General features: G+C 39.5%; 1 protein-coding gene across 1 annotated transcript in view; it reads right to left on the minus strand.

Annotated features, from left to right (window-relative positions):
• Nucleotides 1-3,939: 3,939 nt before the first annotated feature.
• The window catches only part of LOC112962428 (unconventional myosin-VI-like), a gene marked incomplete at its 5' end in the record, with an annotated part of 32,135 nt that continues 16,948 nt past the window's right edge, over nucleotides 3,940-19,126 (minus strand). Inside the window, 4 exons of the mRNA XM_026058560.1 lie at nucleotides 3,940-4,055; nucleotides 4,211-4,355; nucleotides 7,523-7,703; nucleotides 10,357-10,437. Of these exons, the coding sequence (XP_025914345.1) occupies nucleotides 3,986-4,055; nucleotides 4,211-4,355; nucleotides 7,523-7,703; nucleotides 10,357-10,437 (477 nt within the window). The remainder of the gene's footprint in view (nucleotides 4,056-4,210; nucleotides 4,356-7,522; nucleotides 7,704-10,356; nucleotides 10,438-19,126) is intronic.

The following is a 19,126-nucleotide window of genomic DNA, read 5'->3' on the forward strand; positions in this document are numbered from 1 at the left end:
AAGGTAAATTTGAAGCTGTAACAGAAATTATACGTATGTATATATACCACAGCAAATCAGAGCTATGTGTAAATACCTCAGATGCAGTGAGATAGTAAAAAGAACCAAGCATCAGAGATGATTTGTTCTTAAGAAACCTTCCTTGACAGGGTCACTTGACAAGTGCTGAGTGGGAGGCAGTATATGTGATACATCTTCATGTAGCAAGGCTTTTGATACTTCCCTCCCAACATTCTCAAAAGGAAACTATACAGACAAGCTTTATTTATGTTATGTGCACAAAAGACAGAACTGATCTGTTCTCAGAGAGTCAGTCAGCAGTTCACTGAAGGCATTTCCAGTAAGGTGCCATCTGAATATAACATGAAAGTGATTTTTTTTTTTTTTTTTTTTTTAGGAACCCTTCTGTTTCTAGTTAACACTTTCACTAAATGGGAATTACGAAGTAAAGGTATTTTCATAAAACAGTCTGATAATACTGAGCTAAGAAAGAAAGCAGGAAATCTGGAAAGCAAGATTAGCATATAAAAATCATCTTGATAAATTGAAGAAATGATCTAAAAATCCACAAGACTGAATTCCGTAAAGAAAAAAGTGCTGTGGTATACTTAGAATTCAAATGTACAAATGCAAGATGGGGAATAACTAGATGAACAGTCAGACAGCAGAGAAAGATCAGCAATTATAGTGGATCACAAGCTGAAGTAAGTGACACAGTTACGATCTTTCAAAACCTGCAAACCTCATTCTGCCATGTGTTAATACAAGTGTCACCTGTACTCTATGGGATATAATTGTCTGCTGTAACTGTATCTGTAATACTGCTAAAGGTTCTGCTGGATTAATTTATCAAAGATTTTGCTATCAGTTTAGACATGGTCTGGAAGAGAACAAATAGCAAGAGTAACTCAGAAAATATTGCGCACAAGAGAAACTTAATTTTTCCTGCAAAACCCAAGTCCTCCTACATGTAGATATTGTTATAAAGAAAAGAGTAATTTATCACTCTCCATAGCAGCTGGTAATAAGGCAAGATGATAATGATTAAGAGCCCTGTATTTTTAATAACTTAAGAAAAAAAACTGTAACCATTTTCCAGAAAAAACACTATTTAAAATATTACAAAGAGATCTGGATGTTGAGCTTTTAACTGAAGGCAGAATAATCCCTCCCCTATCCTTACTTAACATTTTTCACTGTACTGTAACCATTTCAGTAGCAATCATTTGAAGTTCTAACTCTTGAATATCTCTTCTTCCCAACTACAAAAATAAGCAGATCGCCGAAGAACCTGCTAGAAATACACCACTGAGATTACCTACTTGGTAATAATGTAGTACTGGACCAACAGCACATACCCATAATAAACTTAAGATTCCTGAATCTAAGTTAATTCAGAAGAGCTGATAATATTCTGTGTTCCCTTAAAAGATATGATGTTCCAAGAGCACAGGCAAGTCTGTCACCAATGGTTTACTAGGTTCAAATTTTGGCCAGGAAGATCAGTTTCACCCTGCAGATCCTGGCCGTTTCACCCTGCAGGAAGCTGGCACTGAGCAGTGTTTCCACTACAGCTACCATCTTTAAGCTTAGTATTATCAGTTGGAATTAGGTAGAGATCAAGGTTACTTCTCTTTCACAGAATGAGCTCTTGACCATTGAAAACCTTCATTACTCAAATCCATTACATCCCCTTGGGGACTAAGGAAGCCAAAGCTCTGAAGTGCTCAAAAATCAACTTTTCACCTCATAAGTCTGAGATGACCTAAAAGTGCATTAACTAACACCTGCTAAGTTTACCTTAAACTTGTAGCCACAGAGATAGTCCAAGGTTATCTATTGTTTCAGTCCACGAGTTTATGAAAAGTTAACAAATACTTAGTACCACAAAACATAAATAATCTGCTTCAAATAACAGAAATAACAAATGTTAAAACATGCAAAAGATGTAATGAACTTATATGTATTAATACAGGTAGTTAATTATATTTCCAATTCAGTGAAGCCAAAACAACTTGATTGTTTCCCTAGTCAATATGAAACTCCTGTGCATTCTTCCAATGACTGAAGTGAGTATTAATTAGTTTCCTAACTAAAGGATCAACACATTCTGCTAAACACAGAGAATTAGTTTGCTCAAAACTGTTTGTCTCAAAGTTAGTTTCGATACAATGCTTTCTTTAAACTCCAGGAAAAAAAAGACAGATATTGAAAAGACATAGTGAGAAAACCAACTGCTATCCAGTTGCTTGCAGCTTATCTAGCATCCCTAACAGCTTATGTGTTAGAAGGATCAGTCTCAATAGTAGAAAACTTGTGGTGGAAGCTAAACTTTTTTCACTACAGTTTCCTTTTGTTTATGAAATCAACCATTTTAATACAATTCAGTTTTTAAAAAGTCATAACTATCATGGGCATTAGAATGTTATGATCAGTATCATTTCTAAACATGTTCTTTGCAATTATTTGTTGTCCATGTGGGTACAGAAAAAAAAAAAAATCACTATATGATTTCTGTGCCTACAAAGTTACCTTGATAAGAGCTTCTTGTCAAGATATAAGTTAATGCAAAAAAGGACAATTACTCTTTTTTAAGGTCACTATTATTATTTACTCCAATAATGAGTTATTCTTAATACCTACAGAAAAAATACCTTTCCTCTAAATTTATATTGTTTTAATATTCTTATGTTTCTATGAAACATGATTAACTTCGTGATTTTGATTAAATGTTTGTTTACCAACAACAGCAAGAAGAAGCATGTTTCTGAATTAGTGTTTGTGGTCGTGTTTAAACAATACAAGCTCAAACCTGATTGAAGAAGAATTACGAGTGGCAATGCAGAGAAATTTATCACCTGTTGTTGCGAAGACAACCACAGAAGAGTTGAAAACCGTTAGGACACTAAGAAGCGTGAATACGGGAAGGTGGACAAAGGGGGCTGCAACTATCATCTCTCTACTACCCTCCAGTTAGAGCATCCCAGACCTTAATGCCACCTGACAGTAGTCACTGCTACACTGTGCAGCCTCCACAAGACAGATGCATCAAAGTATCCTCAGAATTTCTTGAGGCACACTAGTTAACAGCATCAGCATCCCTCCAGAGTATTTGTTAATCTATTAACATATCTAATTTGCTGTGTAACTTAGGAATTTAACAGGGTTACTGCTATATTTTCTTTGGCCTCACAATGCATTCACTGGCTTATAAGAGGCTTTATAAAAGGTGAAGGTGACATGTTCAAAGCTGCTCTTCTTCCCCCCCAAAAGACCATCTTTGTCAAACACTGTACAAACAGTCATTCTTCTAAATAAAGGTAAAAAAACCCAGTGACCAAATAGCAACAAAACAAGCAAGCCTGAGTATGAAGTGTCTACAAATGCACATTAGCTAGTTAAAAATACAGATAAATAGATCTGTGTATCTCAAACTTCTGTTAATAATTGTCAGTTCAAAATCACCATCGCTTAAATAGCGGAGAAACACAACTAGTTGTTTCTATTTTGAAAGGCCTGACGATACTGATCTGCCTACACTCTCATATTTTCGCACTCTACACCCCATTAAGTAGTCATCTTAACTGCCCTTTGCTAACTGTGACTCAGCTCATACTTGCAAATGGTCAAGCAGGAGTTTCTGATCATTTTCCCTTTTTCATGTGGATAAGGGAGGAATTTTCTAAGGTGGTGGTTCCCAAAGCACAGCCCAAAGCCTTTGGCACCAGGTTGGACACACAAATCCTTAACGGTTACCTCAAATGAGCTATTGCCTTGTGGGATGGGAGGGGAAGGGCCTTCTGCTAAGGGGCTCCTAGCTCAAAGCACAGGGCAGTCCTGGGATAAAGAGTTTGTTTTAGTAGTGGTATGATAAACATGCTAGCACTTTTTTATTTTTATTTTTAATTCTTGAAGCTGCTGTGACTTCCCCGCTTTGATTCTCCCGAGTCAAATGTGAAAACTGGTGTCACAACTGGATTGTTATTTACTGTTCCACGCAGCAAGGATGAGGGACAGCTTCCGAAACAAAGCGGCACAGAAGCAGAAGTCTACTGCTACAGAAGGAGAGGAAAACACCGACGCTGGGACAGCTCGCAGGTAGACTCGCGCCCGAGGCTGCCTGTGCAGGCAGCGGGAGGGGAAGGGGGCGGGGGGGGGGGGGCTCAGGCCCGCCGCGGCCGTTGGCGGCCGTTGGCGGCGCGGCACTCACTTGATGACCGTTCCTTTGGCGCCCCCTGCCGTGGTGAGCATGACGCGCGTGGTGAGGCTGCCGCGCAGGTCGTCCTCGTCGAGCCCCAGCAGCGCGGCGCAGTACTCCAGCGCCTGCCCGCTGCGGTTCTTCAGCGTGCAGCCGCCTGCGGAAGCAGGGCGCAAAGCGTTACGGAGGCACCAGACCCAGGCTCCCGAGCAAGAGCGCGGATTTTGACCTGGCTTTCAGCATCCGCGAGCCTGCTTTTCAATACAGGGCACGGTTCTGACACCCAGAGTTGATCAGGGTTCGCAAAAGAACAGTACCAATAAAGAAAACCCCTGTGTGAAATAGCACACACTGCTTTACACACAGAGATGCTTTTAAAACAATGCAAAAGCTGTAAGCAAGCACAATTCAGTTAATTCAGTGTACCATTTAGGCAAATACATAGCTTCCGTCTCTGTGTTAAATTAGCACACGTAATAATAAAATAACATGATTTGCTCAGAAATCTAAAATGTACATACTGAAAGATCTTATTTAATGTTTCTTTTTGAGTACAGAACATTAAAATACACTGCATTGCAAGGCAAGATTTTGCCATTCTGCAATATATTTCTATCACTTTTAAATACTATTTGATTTTTCAAATAAATCTCAAAAGAGAATGAAGTTCTCTAACTTGGTGTCACTCAAAGGTTTCCATCCATATTTCTGCAAAGGACACTCGAGCTTGACCTAATGGATAGGTTTTGCCTTTCAATGGTCCAATAGCATATAAACAAACAACACTCTTTTTAGAGTATACTTTCTTACATTAATGAAACAGCTGCAAATTTGGCATTTTTATAGCAAATTCTAGGAAATGAGGAACTGGCAGCAATTTTGCCATGAGAACTAGAAATAATAGCAACTTTGAATGAATGGAAGTCTGCATCTGGAAATGAATTCACAGGTTACAGACATGAAGAGTCATTTCTCAAAAAGAAAGTTATGCATCAAATTCTGTAGTTTGAGAACACTGTTCTAAACATACACTGTTCCAAAGCTAATGGAAATTCTGCTTTAAAAGAGAGAACTATCCCACAAATACAGAAGTAGAGAAAAGTGCTAATACTTAGTAATTTGCTATAGTGATTTAACCTTTCTGGATTTAGATATTCCTGTAATCTTCCAGACTTCTTTGCTATACAGACCAATAACAGTGCCTGGCATGGCAAACTCCTTCCACATCCTTTTTCAGATACTGATATCTACATTTTTCTAGATAAATAGCTCAAAGTTGTGCTTTTTTCTGTTCTGCTCTATAACCTTACCACTAGAGCTTATCCCACACTACTACAGGTTCACAAATCTTTAACTAAAACACTCAAACATTTCAACAAAACGTAACTCTTAAACAAAGGACATATGCCAGGATCACATCTATTTCCTGTTATTCTCAGGAAAATTATTGCTACAGGTAAGTGAAGAGACCAGAAGGGATAAAGAACTAGTCATTCATTACTTTAAGGAATTAACTGTGGAATGACATTTATTGAAACAGGGAGGAAAGAGTCCTTCCAAGATTAAAGCTTTTGTGAAAAACTCAAGTATTGTCTTAGAAAGTAATCTGTACAGCACTGAAACACCACTGTCAGAAATATCTTTTGTTTGGCGTTTCCCGGGTTTTTGAAGCAGCAGCAAAACTTTTAAGGGCTTCAGGTACAGATATACTTCCACAAAACATACAGGCTACCCTCCTAGAGCAATTCAAATGAACACCTGTGTCCACCCATACAAGGTGGGAGTAGAAAAAGGCTTGTATTTTCAATGAACATTTTAAGAGCCTATGTATTCCATAAAATATGAATGTTGACATTTAAAGCCAACAGAGAAAACTTCACTAGGTCCTCCTTTCATTCTCTAAATTCAGACCTTCCATACCTGCTGTGGCTCCCCTTCTCCTCCYTTCTCGGCCTCTTGAAACACCCTCTCCACTCATACTCGCATCTTTTCCACCCCATCAAATCTTGTACCTTTATCCAACCTCAAATCCCATCTCAGAAGGCCCATACACCAAAGCTCTCTGCCAACTTATTGCCTAGCCCTGTGAATCCACTAGCCTTCTTCCCTACTCTCACATCTTCCCAGATTCATTCATGTTAATATGCTAAATTTAATAATCTTCACTGAGATGGGAAGATCATAAATTGAAACTGGAGAGATTCTGATCTGATATAAGGAAAAAGAAAATTCACTGTGAGAATGATTAAACATTGAAACAAGTTACCCAGAGAAGCTGTAGAATTTCTGTCCTTGGAGGTTTTCAAAACCCTGTGAACAAACCCTAAGCAATCTGGTTTGAATTCAGTGTTGACCCTGCTCTGAGCTGGAGGTTGGACTAGAGACCTCCTGAGATCCCTTTCCACCTGAATGATTCCGTGATGATTCTGTGCTTGGAGTTGGTAGATAGCAAACCCAAAGGCTAAAAATAATTAAATTCCTCATTCAAAATGTTATTTAAAATGTTCTTTTTTATGTCCTTTCTAACAACTCTACACAAGCTTGGCAGTATCTATTCATACAGGAAACAGGACTAAAATGAACTAGTTATACTGCATCTGGCAACTCAAGATAAAGATCTACACAAACAATTTTTCTACCAGTCTTCTTCATAGTATGCCCAGACTGGGAGTTTCTTCAGTTCCTTCAAGAACACATGAATAGTAGTTCTCAACTTACAAAAGCTGATTTCAATAATAAGGTAAATATTCCCAAAATACTCATTGCCCTTCCTCAGCCTTCCTGTGCATTCTACTACTCAGCCCCAGCTACTCTCATATCAATTTGTTTTGCAAATGATATCTTAAAATCAGGAAGATTACATTGACCTGCATTTTTATTGTAACTTTTCCTCACCTCTCAAAATACTAAAAAGAAGATATTTTTGGAAGTCAAAGGACATAATGCCTTTCCATACAGACAGAGTTTCTAATTTCATGATGCTTTTGTGACATTATCAAGAAATTGAATTTTAATAATAATAAAATAAAAAAATACAAGTACAGTTTCAAGAAACAAAATGTCTCTTTTCTTCATACAAACTTTGCACACAGCACTTTCTTGAGCTATTTCAGTGAGAGCCTACTTGCTTCTGGAGCATGCAAAGAAGTATAACTTCAAAAAAGTTATAACCTTTTGACCTTGAGGTCAAAAACCTCAAAATGGGGTGAATTACCCTTGAATGCATGGCAGTATTCCAAAGCAGTAATTCATAMGGAAAGGAATTATCTGTATCGAGAGACATTTTCATTACTTTTGCAGAAAATAACTTATGTTTCATCTAACCTGAAGTGCTCCCAGCTTCCTCGAAATCAATATTTCCAAGGTGTAGAACACCAGCCACTACTCGAAAAAGATCAAGTTTTTCTGCATCATCCAGTCCAATCTTTCTCATTGCTGTGCACATTCTGTTGAAGTCTCCATGATCATCTAAGAGTGGATCCTTCAAGGAACCTGCTTTAAGGTACTATAAAACAACAAGGCAAGCCAACAATTCAGCAAGTGATTTTCAAGAAAATGTAAACAATTATTTCCAGTCAAAAATAAAGCATGACAAAAAGCATACAAAGGCATGCAAAAAACAAGCTAAATAGAAAGACATTAGAGTTTGTCATACAATACAAACTTTGCAGGTACTCTAGTTTGTTTTAATTTCTTGATACTTTGAAGCAGAGTTGGAAAGTTTGACAGCTAAGGACAGAGGAATACAGGACAGTCAGCAGTGGAAATGAAGAGCTAAGGGAACTAGAGAAGCACTTATACTGAGGAGAGCTTCCTGTAGTAGTTGAAAGAAGGACTAAAGTGCTTGTAGTAAGATGATAGAGTGGGTTTGACAAGCTATGGGAAAAGAGTACAAGGCAAATCAGAAATGGAAAAGAATGAGTATCCAAACAAACTTGTTTACAGAAATATGCTTGTTAATTTTTGCTGGGGATTAAGAAACAGTAAAGTTGTTTGCAAAGTTCTAAGGGTTAAAAGAATACCACCTAGGTTTTAAAATATTCATTTAACATATTGCTGATTGTCCTAATTTAAATACATCAAAAGCCATTTTGATTGTGAACTGTTTCAAAGAGTAGATAGTAAAGTATCTGCATGCAATCAAAAGACTAACCGAACATGCACAGGCTAATTTGAGTTTTACAATGATATTAAAATGCTTTAAACTAAACAGATTTCATAATTAACTTTAAATAGAAGCCTAGTTAATATCAAAGAGCTAACGTGATTTTTATCAAAACAAAACACATGCATCTGAAAAATTCACTTCACACAGCATTTAGACACATCAATAAAATTAAGCTACATTTCTTAATTATGTAAAATGATCACCTCATCTTCCTGATAAGAAAAACACAAAAATAATTTAAGTATTAATTGACTATTCCAGTTACTTTCTTAAATAAAAGATAATACTATTTTTCATAAAATCACAGAGCAAATATTAATTTCTGACTAAAATACCTAGACAATGCAATACACTTCCTATTTAAGTAGCTAGACTAAGTTTTAAAGTCACTGAAGTGTGATGCTTTATTCCTTCTTCAAATTGTCATGCCTGTAACATACAGTTATTACAGCATCATTTGTTCCACTATTTAATGTCCAATATGTATTTTCAGAATCATTCTTTCAGTATCTTTTAGTTTAGATGAACACTTATTTCAGATCAAATCCATTAGAGGACTCATTTTATGACAGAACACCAGATTGTAAATCAAGTAAGTGACAGAAGGTTGCACAGGTCCATCTTCCAGTGGCAAGAATAAATGAGTTATGATACTTTATGCCTAAAKAGCACCTAGACTGCCTTCACTACAGAGACCATAATAAATACGTATTTGAGGCAAATTGAGGCAAAAGCTCCCAACCATCTCTCAGCCTATACATTTGACAGCGTTATATATTTACCAACTTTCTGCCTCACAGTAATATCAAATCAGTATTTCTGCATCTCACTTTCCACCATTCCTGATGATAGAAAATATTCTACATTCAGACAAAAGAAATTGGCATGGGGTGCTCAGTATTACAACATACAAACACTAGAAAGCCAGGAGTATATTTCACAATGCTAAGTCGAGCAAAGGAAATATCTATACTATCTTTCTGTGCACAAGCTCTGAACAAGCTCAAGCCCAAGTCCTCAAAGTTAAAAAAGATGGTAGGGTCACGGGGGAGAAGGTCTCGAGTAAACTTATCTTTGTATTACCCTACACATGGATGTAGCTTGCCCTGCTACTGAATCACAAGTATGGAAATGTTTAAACAAAGAGATAATTTTCCAGCTTGGCAAATGAAAATTTGAAACTTTATATATGAAAAGATGCAAATTATACTTCTACTCTGTTGTCTAGTACAACAAAGTTTTTAAACAACTTTTAATTCATATATACTATTAATTCAGATTAACTTCTTCAGTGTCCTCATGCAAACAAGCTCAAAGGCTTAGTGATTTAAAGTCTGGTAATTCTAGTTCTAAAAAGTGTAATGGGAGATGGAGCAGCGGGGGGGGAAAAAAAAAATGGTGCGAAGTTTCATGCTTTCCTCCAGGAAATGCCATGTTCTGTCATAAGAAACAGTTCATAGAAAGAAGGTATCTCAAAAAAAAAAGAAAAAGAAAAAAGTATACTGGGGATTTACCCATCCTGGAAATGAGGCTGTATAAATGTTTTTTAAAACAGTTTGAAATATCACTCCAAATATCCAGACAGTAAAAACTTTGGAAAAGCAGCTTTGGAAAAAAACTACTGCTTCTGATCTATTCCTAACAATACTAAGATCTGAAAAGAAAACAACAAAAAGTCTTGGACTTATTTTTGCTTTTTACAGAGACATGCTGCATCGTTACATGTTATATTATTATAAGAATGAAAAGGAAACAATTTTATATAGTGTTCCATTTTGGGTTTTACTATGCACATTAAAATGAATTTCTAGGATTGAACTCCAAAACCGGAGCTCTGAATATGCCAGCTTTGATGGCACACCTTTAAACCTGCAAAGATGTGTAAAATGAACATTTCATTCCACACTGTAAGACTGTAATCATCATTTTTAACTCTATCTGCATTAGTTAATAATATAAAGTAACTGAAGATAGGAAACATACACCATACCTCAGGACTCTTCCGATTTTGCAAAATCTGCTTGTCTGTTTCTTTGGTAGCAAAGTATCTGGTACAGCCCCGATTTAAATACTAGAACAATAAAAAAAAAGAGGAAAAGCATACCTGATTACAGATAGCAGTAAAAAAAAATGTTATTAATTAAAGTTTGCTTTACGTAGCTTTATTTCATTATATGATAGCAACAACATGCTAGGTATTCAGAATTCATTCCTTGAAAATGTACTTACTTACATCTACGGAGTTACAGAAGTACAACAGTAGCAAACTTCTATTAAAAGCTTTTCAATTTTGACAACTAAAGTACCGTTTGCTACAGTGGGATATTCACTGTGTTAGGACCCACTGTCTTATCTTTGTTTGACTCCACTAAACCTACTAATGGAGACTGGGATTACATAAAAAGGCAATTAAAATTAGGAACCACAAAAGTACATTTTCTAGTCCATTCATAATACTGAACTTTAACTCTACCAAGCTGTACTATAGTCTTTAAGTCATATATAAGCTTTATATACTGTATTTGTGGGGAAGGAGGGGGGAAGTCAAGGGAGTTGGTGATATCATCTCTAATACTAAAAATTACAGTTATCACATTTTATACAGTTTTATGGTCATTTTTTCCTCACTAGTGATTACTTCTACAGGTAATAAGAAACATAGTTGAATAAAAAGTTTGAAGAATATTACAAACTTTTAATGTGGTGCAAGCAAGAAGCCTATTCAGAATCTGGCTTCTGGTATCAATCCCGCTGTATAGTAAAGGGAATAGTTCAAGCATTCAGATAATGACTGACACTTCCATAAAAATGGTATCACCAGCTTTTTCATTCTGATTTGTTCAGCTGAAACTAGGAACTCTGTCCAAAAACTAGATAAGAGCCCTTTGTCTGAATGAACTACAATTTGAGTGAATTATGATTCCTTGCTCCAGTTCATGAACAAAGATGTATTCAACTAGGTGAACACAGGTAATTCTGTACTTCGAATAAAATTATATACAAAGTTCTAAAAGGTAAAACATTCTCCAAAGGATTTCTAACAGTGGAAGAAAACTAGGTCACAAATTTTAATTTAATATTAAAACACAGTGACGAGAAACATTAAGTTTGGTGTTTAATGAAATTGAAAACTTTACTGTATCAGCAAATAAGAATGCAAAGCAGAGTAGATTTTAAATACAACATTATATCCCTGTATCACAGTACTTAGTAACATGATCCCAGGAACTGGGGGTGGGGGGTGAAAAAGGTCATACCTATCAACAAGAGAGCGGAAACTTATCTGACAGACTGAGAAAGTGAACCAGCACGGTATTCAATAATTACCTACGTAGGAGACAATGGATCACAAGACAATACCTGTCATATGAAAGCTAAAAAATCAAGTAAACACACATACTAAATTTAGGAGAAATTGTATTTTTAAAGCACACAAGCTTGCACACAAACTTTTTATACAGCTTGCAATAGCCAGGTATAGCCTTTAAATATCATTGTGCTTTGAAAAAAACAACAACAAAAAAATTGAAGGACAAGGCCCCATTATAGTTTCACTGATCCAAACACATGGCAACTAGATTTTTTCTCTAGAAATTAAGATCTGAAAAAATTCAGCTTGTCCTATCTATCAAGTATACTCCAGGTGCACATTGACTGTGCAGACTCTTTCCAAGCCACCTGGTGCAATCAAAGCCACCTGGACCTACTCAGTGGCTGGGTTCAGCACAGGATTATCCAATGGCTTTGAATCTCTGAAAACTTCTGCAGAGGAAACCAAAACATGAGTAACCAGGACTGAGTGAGTGTGTCGGCAGGAAGGGTAGGTAAAGACAAGAAAAGAAACTTGCAACTCTTCATAGTCCTTTGCCTAGTATATTTATTCTTCCCTGGGAGAACTGCAGGGGAAGGAAGGACTAACAGAGCAGTAGCCCCCTGCCCAAATCCAGATAACAGTTTAGGCAGGTGTGACTGGTGCAGTCGTTTTGGTTCATGTGCCCATGGTAAGTATGCACCTATGCCAAGACAGCCAAATGCACGAAGAGAAGATCTTAGGGGGATCGTTTGACACAAGGGGAGGCAGGGCTATTGGAGGAAGAAAAAAAGCATTAAATTACATGAGTATCTAAAAAAAAAAATCCTTCTTTTTAAATACTGTTTCAGTTCTGTGAAAAATGAGAACTGCCTTAGATTTGAGATGGTCCTATTTTGAAGTTAATATAGCAAAGAGAAACCAGGCATTGAGCGAAACACATTTGAGTCTTAGGACCTAAGCTGACTCTAATTTGGACTTTGAGTTGACAAACTAAAAACCATAAGACAAATGGCCCATGAAAATTGCATCTTTAGGGACTGGTTTTTCTAAACAATCAATTTAAGATCTATTCTGCCAAATTTTTTTCTTGTCATTCCTCAAAAAAAATTAGCATTAATATCAAAACACTGATCAAACATCAAATACTGGTGGTAACCACTAATATCACCATTTATTATTAGTAGAAACTTCAGAGATGGTATTTCTGTGATAATTTCAACAAGACACACATACAGTCAATAAAAAATGTGGTAATAAAAAGTGACAATAACAGGATTCATTAGAGTCATTTTATTATAAAACCTGAAGAAGGACTTGAGAAAGAACAAGATGGAAAAAATAATCCCAACAAAAGTAATACAAATTTAGGGGAAAAAAATAACCTTTTACATTTTTTTCAAAAAATCTCCTATAGATTGGTATTTCATGAAAATACAATATAATATGACTAATCTTTAAGTATATTTATATTAATTTACATATAAACAAAGATGTAGTCTCTGAGATAATGATAAGGTGTATTCTCTGAGTAAGTTTCCTTTTAATTAAAGATCACCTACTTTAAATTCAGAAGGGAAAAAAGTTTAAGTATTAAAAATTGTTTAAAAATTAACATTTACAGTGAATCTTTCACAGACAGCAAAGAACTCAGGATTCAAATATTGATTCTTGCTACAGCAATAAAACATTCTGAATGTAAATGAAAGCACCTGCTGTAAATTTAACAGAAAACAAACAAAAAAAATCATATTACAGAGTGTGAGAAGGCCTGTGTGACCATAAGCTCTTTATAAACAAAACAGGCACAGTAAATGTATTCTGTACAGGTACTTACACTGTTCAGTACTGCACTGCACCAGCCTAATTTTAAGCAGGTCATAATTCTGACCTTGACACCTACAACTTTGTGTGCTCTCCTAAGCAGAGTTTTTGATCAAAAAATTCCCAAGAGTGGGCAGGTAGTGTATTCAGTTACAGAATTAAAAATCTATTAAGTACAAGAAATTAGTATTAATGGAAAAGAGACTGCACAATAAAAATGTACGTATCTGAAAGATTTTAGCTTTAAAATATATAAAAGAATGTTGCATATAACAATYGCATATTAAAGAAGAAAGTTTTGAAAAGTACAGGCATACCTCAGAGATATTGCGGGTTCAGTTCCAGACCACCGCAATAAAGCAAATCACAGAATCACAGAATCGCTGAGGTTGGAAGGGACCTCTGGAGATCGTCTAGTCCAACCCCCCTGCTCAAACAGGGTCACCTAGAGCACGTTGCACAGGATCACGTCCWGGCGGGTTTTGAATATCTCCAGAGAAGGAGACTCCACAACCTCTCTGGGCAACCTGTTCCAGTGCTCTGGCACCCTCACCGTGAAAAAGTTTTTCCTCATGTTCAGATGGAAGCGTCTGTGTTTCAGTTTGTGCCCATTGCCTCGCGTCCTGTCGCTCGGCACCACTGAAAAGTCTGGTCCCATCCTCTCGACACCCTCCCTTCAGATACTTGTACACGTTGATAAGATCYCCTCTCAGCCTTCTCTTCTCCARGCTAAACAGGCCAAGCTCTCTCAGCCTTTCCTCATAAGAGAGATGCTCCAGTCCCCTCATCATCTTTGTGGCCCTTCGCTGGACTTGCTCCAGTAGTGCCACATCCCTCTTGTACTGGGGAGCCCAGAACTGGACGCAGTACTCCAGATGGGGCCTCAGCAGGGCTGAGTAGAGGGGGAGGATCACCTCCCTCAACCTGCTGGCAACACTCTTCCTGATGCACCCCAGGACACCACTGGCCTTCTTGGCCACAAGGGCACATTGCTGCCTCATGCTTAACTTGGTGTCCACCAGCACTCCCAGGTCCTTCTCCACAGAGCTGCTTTCTAGCAGGTCAACCCCCAACCTGTACTGGCGCATGGGGTTATTCCTCCCCAGGTGCAGGACCCTGCACTTGCCTTTGTTGAACTTCAGGAGGTTCCTCTCTGCCCACCTCTCCAGCCTGTCCGGGTCTCTCTGAATGGCAGCACAGCCCTCTGGYGTATCGGCCACTCCTCCCAGTTTTGTATCGTCAGCAAACTCGCTGAGGGTGCACTCTGTCCCTTCATCCAGGTCATTGATGAAGAAGTTGAACAAGACTGGACCCAGTACTGACCCCTGGGGGACACCGCTAGCTACAGGCCTCCAACTAGACTCTGTGCCACTGATCACAACTCTCTGAGCTCTGCCATGCAGCCAGTTCTCAATCCACCTCACTGTCCACTCATCTAAACCACACTTCCTGAGCTTGTCTATGAGGATGTTATGGGAGACAGCGTCAGAAGCCTTGCTGAAGTCAAGGTAGACAACATCCACTGCTCTCCCCTCATCTACCCAGCCAGTCATTCCATCATAGAAGGCTATCAGATTGGTTAAGCATGATTTTCCCTTCGTGAAGCCATGCTGACTACTCCTGATCACCTTCTTGTCCTCCACATGCTTGGAGATGGCCTCCAGGATGAGCTGCTCCATCACCTTTCCAGGGATGCAGGTGAGGCTGACTGGCCTGTAGTTCCCTGGGTCCTCCTTCTTGCCCTTTTTGAAGACTGGGGTGACACTGGCTTTCTTCCAGTCCTCAGGCACCTCTCCTGTTCTCCATGACCTTTCAAAGATGATGGGGAGTGGCCTAGCAATAACATCCACCAGCTCCCTCAGCACTCGTGGGTGCATCCCATCGGGGCCCATGGATCTGTGGGTGTCAAGTTTGCCTAAATGATCTCTAACCCACTCCTCCTCCACCAAGGGAAAGTCTTCCTTTCTCCAGACTTTCTCTCTTGCCTGTAGGGTCTGGGGTTCCTGAGGGCTGGCCTGAGCAGTAAAGACTGAAGCAAAGAAGGCATTCAGTAACTCTGCCTTCTCTGCATCCTTCATCACCAGGGCACCCACCCCATTCAGCAAAGGGCCCACGCTTTCCCTAGTCTTCCTCTTGCTACTGATGTATTTGAAGAAGCCCTTCTTGCTGTCCTTGACATCTCTTGCCAGATTTAATTCCAAACGGGCCTTAGCCTTCCTTGTCGCATCCCTGCATACTCTGACAAGGTTCCTATATTCCTCCCAAGTGGCCCGTCCCCCTTTCCACTTTCTGTATACTTCCTTCTTCTGGTTGAGTTTTGCCAGGAGCTCCTTGCTCATCCATGCAGGTCTCCTGCCTCCTTTGCTTGACTTCTTACTCACAGGGATGCACCGCTCTTGAGCCTGGAGGAAGTGATGTTTGAATATTAACCAGCTCTCTTGAATGCCCCTTCCTTCTAGGGCCCTAACCCATGGGATTCCTCCAAGTAGGTCCCTGAAGAGGCCAAAGTTTGCTCTCCTGAAGTCCAGGGTTGCGATCCTACTTGGTGCCCTGCTGCCTCCTCGCAGGATCCTGAACTCCACCATCTCATGGTCACTGCAGCCAAGGCCGCTCCCGACCTTCACATCTTCCACCAGTCCTTCTTTGTCTGTTAGTACGAGGTCCAGCAGCACACCTCTCCTTGTTGGTTCCTCCACCACCTGTGTCAAGAAGTTGTCACCAATGCTCTGCAGGAGCCTCCGGGACTGTTTGTGCCTAGCTGTGTTGTCTTTCCAGCAGATATCAGGGTGGTTGAAGTCCCCCATGAGAACCAGGGCCTGGGATCGTGAGGCTACTTCCAGTTCTCTGTAGAAGGCCTCATCGACTTCCTCTTCCTGATCAGGTGGCCTGTAGTAAACACCCACAACAGTGTCACCCATGCTAGCCTGCCCTTTAATCCTTACCCATAAGCTCTCGACTCGCTCTTCATCCACCCCTAGGCACAGCTCAATACATTCCAGTTGCTCTCTCACATAAAGAGCAACTCCACCACCTCGCTTTCCTGGCCTGTCTTTCCTAAAAAGCACGTAGCCATCCATGGCAGCACTCCAGTCATGCGAGCTATCCCACCATGTCTCTGTAATGGCAATGAGATCATGGCCCTGCAACCGCACACACATCTCTACTTCTTCCTGTTTGTTCCCCATGCTGCATGCATTGGTGTACAGGCATTTCAGAGAGGTGATCGAGCATGCAGGTTTCCCAGGAGGGATACAAGAGGATCCTCCATAGCCACGTCCCATGCGCACTTCCCTGGCTGCATTCACCTGCTGGAGGCATCCTGACTTGAGCAGTCTTTTGCCAACTACCCTGGCACTATAACTCTCCCCTTCCCCCATCTTTCCTAGTTTAAAGCCCTCCTTACCAGGTTGGCCAACCTGTTGGCAAAGACCCGCGTGCCCCGCCTCGTGAGGTGGATCCYATCTCTCGCCATCAGTYGTCRATCTTCAAACAGGGTCCCATGGTTGTAGAAACCAAAACCCTGTTGCCAACACCAGCGGCGCAGCCAGTCGTTAACTCTCACACCCTGCTGCTGCTTTATCAACTCAGTGTATGTAATCTAAATCCTTTGTTGTCATTTCAACAACGTTCACAGCATCTTCACCAGGAGCAGATTCCATCTCAAGAAACCACTTTCTTTGCTCATCCATAAGAAGCAACTCCTCATCCATTAAAGTTTTATCAGGAGATTGCAGCAATTCAGTCACATCTTCAGGCTCCACTTCTAATTCTAGTTCTCTTGCTGTCAGCTTGTCCTTTGAAGCTCTGAAGCCAGGCATTGACTTCTCCTCTCTAGCTATGAAAGTCCTAGATGGCTTCTTCTTCCAAAATAAGGCTGTTTTGTCTACACTGAAAATCTGCTGGTTAGTGTAGTCACCTTCATCAATTCTCTTAGCTAGATCTTCTGGATAACTTGCTCCAGCTTCTACATCAGCACTTGCTGCTTCACCTTGCACTTTTATGTTATGGAGATGGCTTCTTTCCTCAAACCTCATGAACCAACATCTGCTAGCTTCAAACTTTTCTTCTGCAGCTTCCTCACCTCCCTCAGCCTTCACAGAATTGAAGAGAGCTAGGGCCTTGCTCTGGATTAGGCTTTGGCTTAAGGGAATGTTGTGGCTGGTTTGATCTTCTATCCAGACCACTAAAACTTTCTCCCTATCAGCAAGAAGGCTGTTTCTCTTTCTTATCATTCCTGTGTTCACTAGAGTAGCACTTTGAATTTCCTTCAAGACCTTTTCCTTTGCATTCACAACTTGGCTCACTGTTTGGCGCAAGAGGCCCAGCTTTTGGCCTATCTTGGCTTTTGACATGCCTTCCTCACTATGCTTCATCATTTCTAGCTTTTGATTTAAAGTGAGAGACATGCGACTCTTCCTTCACTTGAATGCTTAGAGGCCATTGTAGGGTTATTAATTGCCCTAATTTCAATACTGTTGTGTCTCAGGGCATAGGGAGGCCCGAGGAGAGGGAGAGAGACAGGGGAACGGCCGGTCRGTGGAGCAGTCAGAACACACACAACATTTATCGATTAAGTTTGCCATCTTATATGGGTGCAGTTCACGGCGCCCCAAAACAATTACAATAGTAACAAAGATCACTGATCACAGATCACCATAACAGATATCATAATAATGAAAAAGTTTGAAATTTTACGAGAATTACCAAAATGTGACACAGAGGCACGAAGTGAGCACATGCTGTTGGAAAAATGGCGCTGACAGACTTGCTCAACGCAGGGTTGCCACAAACCTTCAGTTTGTAAAAAACACAGTATCTGTGAAGCGCAATAAAGCAAAGCGCAATAAAACAAGGTACGCCTGTAGTTCCACATCATATGGAAAGGAATGAGTTTGGGCCTTTTTTTTTTTTTAAAGCATTGCTTGTCAGCTATGTTTAAAAGAAAAATTCTCTTAGTGAGCAGACACAGTTCTTTCTTAATAAACATCAGACTGAGCAAAAATAGATGGACTATAAGAAAATTTTATCTTTACAGAATGAAGAAATAATATTAAGATGTACTGGCATCCCTAGCCCCTAAGAAGACCTTTGAGGAAGGGAATTTGTCCTAAAACACTACCATGACTTTTAGGGAGCAGGATCATCAAGAAACCAGAATACAAGTGTGTGAAGTGTACTATATGGAATTGTCGCTCTGTACCTGCTTCCTGGCTCATCAGTATGCACTGAGTTGGCCATTCCAAGAGGCAGCAGCAGCAACCTTTTAAGTGATCAATCTACAGGCTGCCTTTCGCACAGTGAGTGCACTAATTTAGGTCTCGCCTATGCGAGCACTGTTTTGTACAGAAGTATAGTAGAAACTTCCTATCTTTAAGGCTTCTAGCCCTTTGCTGAATTTTGATAAAACCGAATACAAAAAGTTAYTGGAGAAAGTAACAGATAAGCACAGTCTGACAAGTTTTATTACTTTAGAAAACCAAGCAGGAAAAAACACCAACAGAAAACCCAATGAACATATTAGCAGATACTTTGTTAGCAGTGCATAGTATCCTGTTGAAGATATAGGAAGTTTACGAAGATGACAGTCAATTAATATATGTTCTCAGAATTCCACACGCTCTCCAAG

Source organism: Apteryx rowi, unplaced genomic scaffold, assembly GCF_003343035.1.
Source record: "Apteryx rowi isolate R43461 unplaced genomic scaffold, aptRow1 scaffold_1481, whole genome shotgun sequence".
In the NCBI taxonomy this organism is placed as follows: Eukaryota; Metazoa; Chordata; class Aves; order Apterygiformes; family Apterygidae; genus Apteryx; species Apteryx rowi.